The following is a 14,842-nucleotide window of genomic DNA, read 5'->3' on the forward strand; positions in this document are numbered from 1 at the left end:
ATGATGAGATCTGCTATAAGCAGCCAATCAGTTGAAAGGACGTTTCCTGGGAGGTGTAGCCTGCATCCAAAAAGGTGGACTTCCTGGCTAAGCCCGTGGGCTTTTGCTTGTTCTGGATTATGCAGATGGCTCCTGTTTGTCTGACCTCCGGTTCTTGGAACTTGAGCTAGCAGCTTACCTGTCGTCTTGTCTGCCAATCTTGGGATACGCTGGACTCCACAGCCTGTGAGCCAGAGGCTTGCTGTCTGGCCTGCTGATGTAGGGTTCGCCAGCCCCTGCAGCTAAGCGAGTCAGGAGAAGCCCCCAGCCTGAACCATGACTTGGGACTTGTCAGCCTCTACAACCACATGAGCCATTTTCTTGATATAAATTTCTCTGTACAAATTTATATGCTTTACTGGTTTTGTTTCTCTAGAAAACCCAGCCTAAGACATCTGGTACCAAGAGTGGTTCTAGAGAAACAAAATTGTCTACGCATTGAGTTTTCTAAAGTGGTTTTCAAATCTGGTTAGTCTTAAAGATGTTGATGAGTCTGTTTTCAGTAATAAAGAGGGCACTGCTAATCATGGTGTGAGGTGGCAGTAGAAATACTCAAAATACCACCACCAACAGATGAGGTATTGGTACAAGGCAAGGCTCTGGGTGATCGCATGTTTGATACCTTTCTACAATTTCATCATAGTGAGAAGCATATGGAAGCTGGTTGGTTGGTCCTGCTTTTGCTAGACAAAGTGGTGAATGAAAGAGATGAGCTCAGGGCTTCAGAGTCAAAGCTCAAGTGCTGCATAAACGACCTAAAAGTTTCCACTTGCGCTTGAAAGAAAGCCTTATTTCTTGTAGTAACAGAGCTGTTGCAACACCAACTGAATTCCCAACCTCGGGTAGTGTCTGAAGTTAACTTGAGGTCATTAATTGGGAAAAAATGGGATCCTGAAACTTGGGATGGAGAAATATGGGCAAATAATCAGGAAGTTGGGGACACTGAGCCCCTAAATTCTGTTGACTCAGTCCTGCCAACAGACCCACCCTCTCACTCCCATCTGAAGAGATTACTCCAACTTTGTCTGCTGAGCCACTGTTATGGATTGAATTGTGTCACCCAAAAATGTATGTCAACTTGGCTAGGCTATGATTCCCATTATTGTGTGACTGTCAACCATTTTGTCATCTAATGTGATATTCCCATGTGCTGTAAATCCTGCCTCTATGATGTTAATGAAGTGGGATTAGCAACAGTTATGTTAATAAGGCAGGACTCAATCAACAAGATTAGGTTGTGCCTTAAGTCAATCTCTTTTGAGATATAAAAGAGAAGCAAACAGAGATATGGGGACCTCACACCACCAGGAAACAAGAGCCAGGAGAACAGCGTATCCTTTGGACCCCGAGTCCCTGCACTGAGAAGCTCCTCGACCAGGGAGCTTCCCCCAGAGCTGACAGAGAAAGCCTTCCCCTGGATCTGGTGCCCTGAATTCTGACTTCTAGCTTCCTAGACTGTGACAGAATAAATTTCTCTCTGTTAAAGCCATTCACTTGTGGTATTTCTGTTATAGCAGCACTAGGTAACTAAGACAGTCTGATACCAGGAGAGTGGGGTGCTCCCCTACACATACCTAATATGTAGAAGAGGTACTGAAACTTTGAATGGGTAGGGGCTCGAAGTGTTTTAAAGTGCCTAACAGTAAAGGCCTAAATTACCTTGAATAGACTGCTGGGGGAATTATGGATATCAAAGGCAATTCTGGTGAGGACCCAGGAGGAAGTGAGGAGAGTTGTTAAACTGGAGACAGCAGAGACAGGGAGAAGCAGCAGCAGAAAAACAGCAGCAACAGAGAAACAGTAGCAGCAGAACCATGTGACCAGTGCAAGACAGCACCGGAGCCCACCCATGGAGCAAGAGAGCTGAATGGCTTTGCGCAGGAGGCTCCCTGGCAGAGTGGGATGCCTTGGAGCACTTATCAGTGGAGCTAGGTTTGCCAGCCCACGGAGCTAGAGAGCCGAGTGCCTTCCAGCTGAGGTTGACTGGCGGATTGGGGTGCCTGCAGGCACTTATCAATGGAGATATGGGGCTTTGGAACACTTGGCCCAGCAGAGCAGATGCAGGTGGTGAGGCCCGAGGGGCTTAGAGGCCAAGGAAACAGGAAGCAAAAGCTGAAGAGACAACGAATACAGGAATCAGAGCTGCCTCAGTCTCAAAGGGTAGGGACACAACCTCTGGGGTCTCAAAGGGTGGAACCACCACTCAGATGGACTAGGAGAATGGAGCTGCCTAAATACGAGGAAGCAGTGTTGCTTTCCAGTGGGCCTGGAAGGCAGAGCTGAAGCCCAGGGCTGACTGCGCCCCGCTCAGAATCCTGAGAGTGTGGCCAACACGACAGTCTGGAGGTCACAGCCATTGTGTAAATGGTCTCAGAGAACAGAGGATTATTTTCAATTCTTGAGGGCAATGTAATATATTCAGCTGACTTGCTTGTTGCCTGTTACCATTCCAATTTCTACCGCTTGTAATGGAAATGTCTAGCTTGTGCCTGTTCCACCACTGTACTTTGGAAGCAAATAACTTGTATGCTAGATTTCACAGATGAAGAGTAATTTTTTGGATTTTAGACTTGGAGTTAAAGACTTTTGCTATGATATGATGGGATAAATGTGTTTTACATGTGACAGGGACATGGATTTGGGGGGGGGGTCAAAGGATGGACCGTTATGAATTGAAATGTATCCCCCGAAAATGTATGTCAATTTGGCTAGGCCATGATTTCCAGTATTGTGTGACTGTTCACCATTTTGTCATCTGATGTGGTTTTCCTATGTGCTGTAAATCCTACCTCTATGATGTTAATGAGGTGGGATTAGCAGCAGTTATGTTAATGAGGCAGGACTCAGTCTACAATACTGGGTTGTGTCTTAAGTCAATCTCTCTTGAGAAATAAAAGAGAGAAGCATGCAAAGAGACATGGGGACCTCATGCCACCAGGAAACAAGAGCCAGGAGAATAGCATGTCCTTTGGACCCAGGGTCCCCGCACTGAGAAGCTCCTAGACCAGGGAAGATTGACAACAAGGATCTTCCCCCAGAGCTGACAGAGAGAGAAAGCCCATCCCTGGAGGCTGCACCCTGAATTAGGACTTCTGGCTTCCTAGACTGCAAAAGAACAAATTTCTTTTTGTTAAAGCCATCCACTTGTGGTATTTCTGTTACAGTAGCACTAGAACTAAGACATCCACCCTCTCTAGTAAAACCATTAGCCCCTCCAGCCCCATCTGATGAGATTAACCCAGCTGCGTCTAAAGAGCCTTTGCCTGAGTCATTGTCTGGGGCATCCATCGCCTGAGGCAGATGCCTTACAAGACAATGCTGAATGTTCTCAAAACACATCCCCACCACCCATTTTGGCCCACTAAGCACAGATTCTTCATTCAGTGTTTCAGCTCAAGAGGTTAGGAAAGGATCTAATAGCTTATTTGGTTGGATCACTGAAGCATGGATTACACGGTGGCTTACACTAAATCAAGCTGAAGTACCAGACCTGCCTTGGTATACTGTAGAAGAAGGTATCCAAAGGTTTAGGGAAATTGGCAGGTTAGAGTGAATTTATCTGGTTAGGCCCACAGACCACACATGGAGTGCCCAGAAGACACACCTTTTACTACAACAGTGAGGAACAAATTTGTGAAGGGAGTCCCAGCATCCTTGAAGACTGCTGTGATTGTTATTTTGTGTAAACCAGATTTGACAGTGGGAACTACCCTAAGTGAATTAGACATCTAACTACAACGGGGCTGATTTGACACCAAGGTGGTAGGGGCCAAGTAGTGGCACTCAACTGACAAAGACTAGGTGGGCATGGTTACCATAATGGACAGCATAGTCAAAGTAGTAATCAGAATAGTCTGACTCATATGGACTTATAGCCCTGGCTACTTAGTCATAGTGTCCTAGGAGTGAAATAGATAGGACACATACTCAATATTTACTTGATCTGTACAAACGGAAGAATTCTAGGTCAAGCGAACAGCAGTCTAACTTGAATTGCCAGAATAGAGCCACAGCCCCTCAATCAATTCCCAGACTTGGCCAGTTTACTGAACCACAATCCCTTGAGTAAACAGGCAGATGGGTCCCCTTGAGGAAGGATTCCATTATACTTCCAAAAATTTATACTCTTAATCTCTCTCCCACCCTTCCCCAAAGGGATCCACGGCCTTTTATGAGAGTGACTGTTTATTGGGGAAAAGGAAGTAATCAGTTTTTCGGGAATTACTGGATACTTGCTCTGAACTACACGAATTCCAGGAGACTCAAAATGTCACTGTGGCCCACCAGTCAGAGTGGCCGCATATGTAGGTCAAGTTATTAACAGAGTCTTATATCCATCGCACAGCAGGCGTGAATCCATCCTGAAGTGATTTCCCCAGTTCCAAAATAAAAAATGTAATACATATACTCAGCAACTGGCAGAATCCCCACATTGGATCCCTGACAAGTGGAGTAAGGGCTATTAAGATAGGAAAAGCCAAGTGGAAGCCATTAGAGCTACCCCTACTGTCATGGATTGAACTGTGTCCCCAAAAAATATGGCAACCTAGCTGGGCCATGATTCTCAGTATTGTGTGATTGTCCACCATTTTATGTGGTTTTCCCATATGTTGTAAATCCTATCACTATGACGTAGTAAGATGGATTAGCAGCAGTTATATTGATGAGATCTACAAGATTACCTAGTGTCTTAAGCCAAGCTCTTTCGAGGTACAAAAGAGAGACGTGAGCAGAGAAACATGGGGACCTCATATCACCAAGAAAGCAGCACTGGGAGCACACTGTGTCCCTTGGACCTGAGGTTCCTGTGGTGAGATGCTCCCAGGCCAAGGGAAGACTGATGATAAGGACCTTCCTCCAGAGCTGACAGAGAGAGAATGACTTCCCCCGGAGCTGGTGCCCTGAATTCAGACTTCTAGCCTACTAGACTGTGAGTGAATAAACTTCTCTTTGTTAAAGCCATCCACTTATGGTGTTTCTGTTACAACATGACTAGATGTCTAAGACACCTACCTAGAAAAATAGTAAACCATAACCAATACTGCATTCCTGAAGGGACTGCCACCATCAATGACCTGAAGGATACAAGGGTGGAGATTCCCACACATCCATTCAACTCAACCAATTTGGTCTGTGCAAAAAACAGATGGATCCTAGAGAATGACAGCAGATTACCAAAAACTTAACCAGGGGGTAACTTCAATTGCAGCTGCTGTTCCAGATGCAGTTTCACTGCTTGAGCAAATCAATACACCTCCTGGTACCTGGTATGCAGCTACTGACCTAGCTAACGCCTTTCTCTCCTTATCTGTTTTGATGCACCACTAGAAGCAGTTTGCTTCCGCTGGCAAGGCCAGCAATACACTTTCAGTGTCCCACCTCAGAGCTATATTAACACTCCGGTTCTTTGCCGTGATTTAGTCCACAGGGACCTTGATCACCTTTCCCTTCCTTCAGATGTCACACTGGTACATTACATCGATGACATTATGCTGACTGGACCTAAGAACAAAACCAAACCCCCTGCCGTCAAGCCAATTCTGACTCATAGCGACCCTATAGTAAGGAAAAACTGTCAATGACGCTGGACTTACTGGTAAAACATTTGTAATGCTAGAGGGTGGGAAATTAATCTGACAAAAACTCAGGCACCTTCCACCTCAGTGAAATTTCTAGGGGTTCAGTGGCACGGGGTATGTTGAGATATTCCTTCTAAAGTGAAGGATAAGTTATTGTATCTGGCCCTGCCCACAACTAAAAAGGAGGCACAATGCCTAGTCGGCCTCTTTGGATTTTGGAGGCAACATATCCCTCATTTTAGTATGCTACTCTGGCCTATTTACCAAGTGACCTGAAAAGCTGTTTGTACAACTTAAAGAATGTAATCATTGTCACTAAACTGTACATGTAGAAACGGCTGAATTGGTGTTTATGTTTTGCTGTGTATATTCTCAACAACAAAATAAATAAAATTTAGGGAAAAAAAGTAAAATAAGATCTTTTCAGTTTTGGTTAGTTGGATTTTTGTTAACCAAGGTTTCCCTGAACATCACTCTCTCCTACACCAATGAGCAAGTTAGACACACACCACCAGCACACAGTGAGCACACAGCAATTCTTCTGGAATTCTTCTCTATCTTTTCCCCGTGGTTAAGCCTCTTGCCTCATCCTTGCCTAACGTTACCCCAGAACTTCTGCTTATATAATCTACCATTGTGTCTCTTAATCAGACCTTCAAGGGTCTTTCTGTTACTCTCATTCTGCTGAATCACAGCATTCAAGGAAGAAAAGAAACATCCCTCAAAAAAAAAAAAAACAAAAAGGTAAAGAAAATCTAAAATGTAGATTGCTAGTAGAAGAGCTACGGTGGGATGCAAATGGTTAAGAGCTTGTCTACTAGCTGAGAGGCTGGTGGCTTGAACTCACCCAGAGGCACCTTGTAAGACCTAGCAATCTGCTTCTGAAAGTTCACAGCCATGAAAACCCTTTGGAGCCCAATGGTCTGGCTAAACTAGTGTAAAAAAAAAAAATGTCTGCCTCGAGCATTAGGCTGTTTTAAGAACTTTCTGGGATCAAAGTGATAACAGCAACTTGAAAGATTAGACAGGAACCTCAGGGGGCAGTGAATTTACGTTAACGGGGAAGGAACAACTCAGAAAAGGAGGGTGAGAGTGGCTGCACAACTCGAAGAATGTAAACCACGTCACTGAGTTGTACACGCAGAAATGGTTGAATTGGAGTACGTTTTGCTGTATATAGTCTCAAAAAAAAAAAAAAAAGACCGACTAGGAGGAAAGGCCTGGCAATGTATTTCTAAAAATTAGCCAATGAAAACCTTATGGATCAAAACAGAACACTGTCAGACTTGCTTGCTTTGGGTGCGTCATCAGGTGGGATCAACTGCTGGAAAAGATCGTCACGTTGGATGAAGTAGAGGACCAGCATAAACAGGGGAGATCTTCAGTTGAGAAGGATTGGCACAATCGTCTCTACAATGGACTGGAACATGCTGGTGATTGCAGGGATGATGCAAAACTGGGAAACATTTTGTTCTGTTGTACATAAGATCGCCATGAGTTGGAGTCAACCCAATGGTAGCTATTTATCTATCTATAATTCATTAACACCATCTAATGTTGCTGTTGTTGTTGTTAGGTGCCGTTGAGTCACTTCCGACTCATAGTGACCCTATGCACAACAGAACGAAACACTGCCCGGTCCTGCACCATCCTTACAATCATTGTTATGCTTGAGCCCATTGTTGCTGCAGCCACTGTGTCACTCCACCTCGTTGAGAGTCTTCCTAATAGACCCTCTAATAGAGCTCACCATCCATACAGCTCAAAAATCTTGTTACACTTATTTTTTTTTTTTAGTGAGCGTCCACAAGTCCACCTTACATTTAGTTGGTGTGCTTCTTTTAAGCGTTCTTCTTCTCTTTTTACGGCAAGTATCTTTTGAAGAAACCAGATCATTTCTCTTAAAGAGCTCCCATGTTACAGCTTTGACTAATTGTGGTTTAATAGAAACCTTATTCTTTATAATTCCTGTAAACTGGTGGTTAGATATCGTGGCTTGGTTAAATTCAGCCTTTTTCCTCCCTTGGCAAAAATAATTCATGGGTGAGGATGTGTACTTATTGCCTTATATTTGGGGGGCTGAAATGTCTGGTTCAGGTTTTGCCAGCCTAATCCAACCACTGCAAAATCCTCTACCAATCTTTCACCTAGTGGCTTAGCAGCCATTGACACGTGGTGCCTAGAAATACTGTGTGATTATGAATTGTAAAACATGGATATTCTATGTCTATTACACCTTCTGCATTTACTAGCTGGAACTCATCTATAAACAGCATTCCCTCACCAACTATTTGGTTATCTGAAATATAACTTCTACAAGAATGCAAGATAGAATACTGATTCCCTACATTTTTTACAAACTTTTAGGACAATGCATTGGTATCCTAACAAACGCTGGAGATGACCAATCAAGGTGGTATTTTTACAAATTCTTACATATTTTCACATATTTGGTATATTTGAACCCACTGATGTAATTATTCTTTTTGATGTTTAAATTGTGCCATCTTTGGCCCAGTGGAACCCATTTTAAGTTGGCTCCTGTGGCTTCCTCACATCATCTCAGCAGTATCTCTTGCTTTCACCCAAAGTATTTTTGGCTCATCTTCTACGATTCCTGCCACAGACATAAAATTAGACTTTTTTCTTAGGAACCCTGATTCCTTTTGATGAGAAACGGTATCAGAGACACAATCTGTACTAACATTGCAATTGCTATTGGGTTATTACTCTCAGGCCTTTTTTCATGGACAAAGCTAGGAAACACGTTTTTATAAAAAGAGAAAAAAATCCTAATCGCATTGATGTTTTCCATTCAAATTAAATATTATAGCTTTTACTTAAAATGAAATCCTATGGAGTAGTTCTACTCTGCACACATGGGATTGCCGTGACTTGGGGGCCAACTCCATGGCAACTGACAACGAGGACAGAAGCTTGGGGGAGGCGGGGAAAGATGTACACTGCGCCTACAACCCACCAACCTGCACACGTGTGCGTATCTGTTAACGATTCACATGACTGTTGTGTTGGGCAGGTTCAGCTACCCCGTCACTCGGGACTGAGCTCTTATGATGTGTCCCCCACGACTACCTGAGGTATTTTATATGACTTCTCTCCCTATCCTCATTTTTCAGAGAGAAAGCTGAAGTCCAAAGTCACCCAGTTCATACGCTGCAGACCGACCTTCTGAGCCAAGCTTGTCCTCTCAACCTTCCGACACCTGGGTGGAGGGAGGTGGAGAGGAAAGCATTCCACGTGGAGAGCACAGCCGGGCCTGGCGGTCAGGACTGCCGAAGGCTTCCAGGGTATAAAGGCTTGCTGGAGCAGAGATCTGGGCACAGTGGAGAGGTAAGTGGGGTCCAGGTTATCACACAGAATGTGAACTTTGCTGTAAGCAAGGCTGTTGGGGAGTGATACAACCAAATTTTGTATTTTTACAGGAGAGGACTGGAGGCCAACGACTAGAGGGGAGACCAGTCAGAATGCTGCCCTGGTCATCTGGGCAAGAGACGTGCTAGGGTAAGCGGGGAGGTGGTGGAGGGGATGGAGTGAGATGAAAAAGATCTGAGATATTTTTAAGAATTAGAACCTACAGGACATGACGACTGCTTTGATTTGAGAAGCAGGTTAGGAAGGCCGGCTCTGACATGGGGACTGATAGGACTAACTACAAGCCTAGATCTATCATCTTCTGGCTCTTTGACCTTGGGTGAGTCACTCGACTTCTCTGCACCTTGGTTTCATCAGCTGTAAAATGGCAACAAAAATAACACCTCCCTCATGGAACTGTTGTGAGGATTAAATTAGACAACGTATGTGAAGCATTTCACACAGTGCCCAGTATCTAGTCAACACTCAATAAATATTAGGCATTATTTTTATTACTGTTATCATTAAAGGAGAGGGCAAGAATGGCCCATGTTTCTGGCTTGGGCAAATGGGTCTACCCATGGCTCTATCTACTGAGACGAGGAACAGAGGCGGGAATGCAGGTTTGGGGAGGAAGGTAAGGTTGGTTTTTAGGCACGTTGAGTTTTCAGGTGTCTGGGAGACATTTTAGTGGACGCAAGTGAGTATAACAGGGGACAAACAAGAAGAGTGTTTGAAAGACAGAGGCTGCAGTGAAGGAACCTGGTGTCTAAGCTGGAGAGAGGAGGAAGTCACGACGTGAGGTGCTAGTAAATTAGAAGAAAACAGATGAGGAAACTCAGGCTCAGAGAGTTTAGGAAATTTTTGGAGTTTCAGGGAGGAATTTGAAGAGCAGAGATCTGACATGGCACGCACAGCGAGTGCAAGGCCAGGCTGTCAGTGCGGGCTGCAGAGTTAGGCACGTGCGCCGCGTTAGCAACAGAAAGGCCGGCTGGCCTCTGGCTGCAGGGCAGCACTGCCCTGGAGAAACAGGATTTCTAGTCACTACACTAGAGAAAGTAAAAACAGATGAAATAAATTGTAATAACTTATTCTGTGCCCAATATAGTCAAAATATTATCAACATGTAATCAATAAAATATATTCTTTTATTCCTACTAAGTTCTTTTTCTTTTTTTAAGTCCTTTAAAATTCGGGGTGTATTTTACACTTAAACCAATTCCAACCAGCCATATTTCACAGCACAGCTACAGAATGTTAATACTTTCTCTGAAATATGGTATTCCACAGCAAACAACCATGATTCCCATGATTCTCAGAAACAATCCTAGTTCCAAAGGTTCAGCCTCATTGCCCCGTAAGTCACTGCACTTGTCAGAAGCTGGGTCCTAATGTGGGTTTCAGGAAACACAGTCATTCTAAGGTAACTTCTCCTTGCTTACTGCATTCAGTGGCTTTATCAGTCTATTCATTTTGGTCCCTTTACAGTAGGACCTAAATTGTCTCTCTTCAGAAAACACAACTATCTACAAGTTCAGCAAAAGTTCTCGGCAGGCACCACCTTCTAAAAACTGCCCTGACTTCAAACCACACAACCCTATCACAATTTAAGTGATACATGTCCTTCCAAGTCACCAACATGCACACTAACTTGTTGGGGCTGAAGAAGACGGGTGGGTTTGTACCTTCCACAGTCTAACCTGGAAGCTGCCTCTGGGGGCCAAGCCCCACAGCCCAAATGACCTCCAGGTTCACATCACTGTTTATAGTCTCACAACATACTGAGGGCCCAACAGCTCACTTTTCACAAGACCCGATTTTATGCACTGGGTCCACCGGTCCCCACTGCCGGAGCGATTAAAGTCCCCCGTGGCCTCTCCTATCTGCCAGGCACAGCAAGAGACTGTGACAATTACTTCTTATCCCAACCAGCCACACTGGGCTTGGAAGGCTCCTTCTGGACAAGGTGATAAGATGGAGAGTTAGCAGTGAAAAACAGGCTCCCCACCAACCTTGCAGACCAGAGCTGCAGGAAGACAGCTGCCAATTTGCAAGCAAAGCAGAAAAAGGGGCAAAGGGCAGGTTAGAGGGCACCAGTTCATTCTCGGGAGATGAATGGAAATAATGTTAAAACTGTTCCAACACACATCTGCAAACATTTCAAATGGCAGGCCCTGTTTTTAAAAGTTTCTCATACAAGTTAACATCAAAGTGTTCTGGCTGCACAGCTCAGGTGCGTACTGAGCAAGCTGCTGAAGACAGGTGAAAGTAATATTCTTGAAATACAAAGCTGAATTTTCTAGAAAGGGCTTTGTATTTGTTTCTCTAAAAATTAACGAATAAACATTGCAGTTCATTCTCTTCAACTCATCTTTCTGGGTATCTTGATGAAAAAATACACATGCACAACCCCACCCACCCACCCACCACACACAACTGCTCTTTATCTCCAGCATTTCAGAGATGTGCCAACGTCTGAGGCTGCTCTCACGATGCTAACTGACAAATTGATAATGCCCACTTCCTCTTAATCCCACAGACGCCACCCTTCAGACTGGCTTCAATATATTACACGTAATGACTTCTGAGGAAACCACACGTCCTAATAAGCTTTTCATCAGGTCCCGTCCGTATAACATACAATATGGATTTATTATCTGATTAAAAAGTAAAAGTAAAAAACAAAAGTAATTAGTGTACCAACCCCAGTTTTATTTCCTCAAATTACATATTCACAACTTTTCAACAGGGCAGATGAAGATGGTTTCCAATCTTAAAATAAAAGGATGTGAAGTGCCCAGGACACAGTGTAAGCACGTGCTATTGTTGTTGTTAGGTGCCTCTGAGCTGGTTCCGACTCACAGCGGCCCTATGTACGACAGAGCCCGGGTCCTGCGCCATCCTCACCATCACCGTTATGCTCGAGCCCACTGCTGCAGCCCCTGTGCCAACTGTAAGCATGCGCAGGCACTACCAAATCCTGACACCTAAGAAACCTTTCTGACATCCAATATTTCAAAAACAAGACAAGACTGGGTGTCCTTACACTTACTCTGAGTTACATGGTGGGGTGCTGGGCACACCCTGTGTGCCTGGGTCTCTGAAAGCCTACTGGGCCTGCCTGTCCAGTCCCTTATTCCTCTCTCAAAGCACTCTGGCAGGACTCCTGCTTTGTGGCCCACCCCACAGAGAGCTGGGGACAGAAAGACCACCAGGCATAGCCCCATCTTAAGCAGCTCAGAGCCCTGTAAAAACACCAAGGCTCAGAATTTCCCTTTGTGAGAGAAAAGATTCTTATTTCTATCAGACTCTACACACGACCAACTGAATTATGAAATGATCCTCTTTAATACCTTACTGAGTCCAAGACTCCCCCTGAGCTTTAATATTCAAACCCAATCAGAAGGTAACTGCCCTCCAAAGCATGAACCTGTCCTAAATTACAAATCAGTCCTTTCTATAGCCATGGGTTCCTACCAAAGTATGTGGATTTCTTCATCAGTGTCACACCTGATAACTTCACAGACCCTCTTCCTGCGTCCTCCTCACAAGTTATTTCTACTCATATGATTATTTCCTTAATGCTTTCTGGCCACTAAGCTGGAAGCCCCCACAGGATGAGGGACCATACTTCTGGTTACCAATGTAACACCAGGGCACAGCACACCAAGGGCTCAGTAAATATTTACACAAAGAAGAGGACAACTTAGAGAAAGTTCAAAAACATTTAGATCTTACAAGGCCTTTGCATTTAAAGCAGTCCTCCAAATACTGCTACAAGTGAGGAGTGATAGAAAATTGTTTTATTCATTTGGATTTTGTTTCTAAAAGCAGAATAATTTTTATGTAAAAAAAAAAAACACTTAATTCTGATTTCCTTAGGTCCTGCTCTACAGGTTCTCAAAGCGTCAGTAATGTATGGATCACTGACTCTGAGCAATACTGCTTGTTCTGAAAAGGCTCTATAAACTGTAGCTTTGCCGCTCAGGGAGGCAGGAACAGTCCAGGAGACCAGTCAGAAATTTTCATCATTTGCTTCATGCTGTAGCAGTACTGTGGGCTACTTGATAAACTTGCCTAAAAGAAATAATGTTTTCAAAAGCAGGATAAATACGTAATACAAGCATGTTTTATGTTAGAATTTTTTTTTTTAATCAGAAAAAAACCGCACTTTCTGCAAATGCTGCCAACGCCAGAACTGATGTTTTCACTAAGTTGGTGGTGGAGCAGATCCCAAGACTCTACTGAGATCCTGCTCCACTTGGATCCATCAACAAGTCAGGAAAACAAACAAACCAAATCGGAGAACGTCGCCAGCTAACCTGAAAGCCCTAACTTTTTGCATGCAGATGCTCTGAAGTGAGCTCCCTGGTCAGCACTTGTCCTAGTGCCTCCTCAAAGTTTAAAAAGTGGTCTAGCCTAGTGAGAGGAGAAAGTGGTGACAGATTCTCCCTGTCCTCTTTGCTCCCCCTTCAATGGCCCTCCAGGTGGCTCTGGAACAAGCAGCTCTTGTTCCAGCGGGTTGACAGAGGAGAGTAGGAAGGAAGGAGGAAGGAACGCTGAGAATGGGGGAAAAGCGTCAAGGGCAGAGATCTGGCCGGGCCCCTCTTAGACACACGGCGCGGTGCGCCCCTACCTGCCAGTCTCCAGCGCTCAGGATACGCCAACCCCAGGAGCTTCTTCGCCTCCGAGCGCCCGGCCACCGAGGGCTGCAGCCCTGAGTCGTCTCCGGGAGCTGCCACTGCTGCTGGAGCCGCCGACCCGCGCCGCCAGGACTCGCCCCCAGCCCGGGAAGAGGCGGCCAGGCCGCTCGGGAGTCTCGTGCGCGCCCCGCATCTGCAGGCGCCAGAAAGCCGCGCTCGGAGCCCTAGTAGCCGCGCGATGCCTGCTGCACTCCCGGGGGCGCACGGCGGTCCCGGCACGGACACCGGCGGCCTGGGGACTCCGCGGCTGGAACTCAGGCCTCCGCCGGGCCAGGCGCTTCCCCAGCAGCGCAGGCGTGCGGCTCCGAGACCCCCGCAGAGCCCCAGCCCCGCGCCCCAAGGCCTCGGCCGCCCCAGGCCCACCAGAGGCTGCCAGGGCCCGGGGGCACCGGCCGTAGCCGGAGCCCTAGCGGAGGCGGCCGGAAGGAGCCACAGCTGCCAGGAGGAGGCACAGCGCATGGCGCCGAGAGCTGGACCTCCTCCCCGACCTCTGCGCCTCCACCCCGGCGCCGGGCGCCGGCGGAGCCCCGAGGCTCCTCCCCCGGCCTTAGTCCGGCGCGCCCACAGCGAGGCCCCCCTCCGCAGGCAGGCGGCGACGCGGCCGGGATCCGGACCCCGAGCGGCTGGGCGTGCGCGCCGCGCCTCTGGCCCTGCCTGCCGCGGCCCGCTCTGGTCCCCGCCGATAACGCTCCCGCCGCCCCGCCTTCCGCGCTGTCACCTCCTGTCGGGGGCCGGGCGCGATCCGCACGTGGCTCCCTGGCACCGCGCTCCGGCACGCGCCCGGAGCCGCCGGGAGCGTACGGGCCCGCGCTCCATGCCACTCCATCGCCGCGCGCGACCCTCGGGCGGTGACCAGACCACACACCCTACACCCTGAGAAGCGTGCGTCCACAGCGCCCCCTGCAGTTCCTGCACCGGCGCGCCGCCCAGGCAGAAAAAGGAGACGGGGCGCCACTCCCGCGCCACCAAGGAGACCAGGCCCGGGGCTTGCAGGAGGAACCAGCAACGCCGCCGCCGCAGCTCACTACAGCTGCAGGAAGGTTTCCACGCTCTCCGTCGCCTACTGCACCAACTGGGGGCGCCCACGAGCCCTTCCTGACGCCGGAGAACTCCGTGAAGCGAGCAGGCGCGACCAGACGATGCCCGGCA

The 14,842-nt window shown here is 46.9% G+C and overlaps 1 protein-coding gene across 1 annotated transcript in view; it reads right to left on the bottom strand.

The window, feature by feature from the left end:
* ABCB10 (ATP binding cassette subfamily B member 10) overlaps positions 1–14,167 on the bottom strand; it is a 53,021-nt gene extending 38,854 nt beyond the window's left edge. Inside the window, exon 1 of the mRNA XM_023553958.2 lies at positions 13,627–14,167. Within this exon, the coding sequence (XP_023409726.2) occupies positions 13,627–14,152 (526 nt within the window). The 5' untranslated portion in view covers positions 14,153–14,167. The remainder of the gene's footprint in view (positions 1–13,626) is intronic.
* Positions 14,168–14,842: the final 675 nt, after the last annotated feature.

The sequence above is a fragment of the Loxodonta africana genome, chromosome 3 (genome assembly GCF_030014295.1).
Source record: "Loxodonta africana isolate mLoxAfr1 chromosome 3, mLoxAfr1.hap2, whole genome shotgun sequence".
NCBI lineage: Eukaryota > Metazoa > Chordata > Mammalia > Proboscidea > Elephantidae > Loxodonta > Loxodonta africana.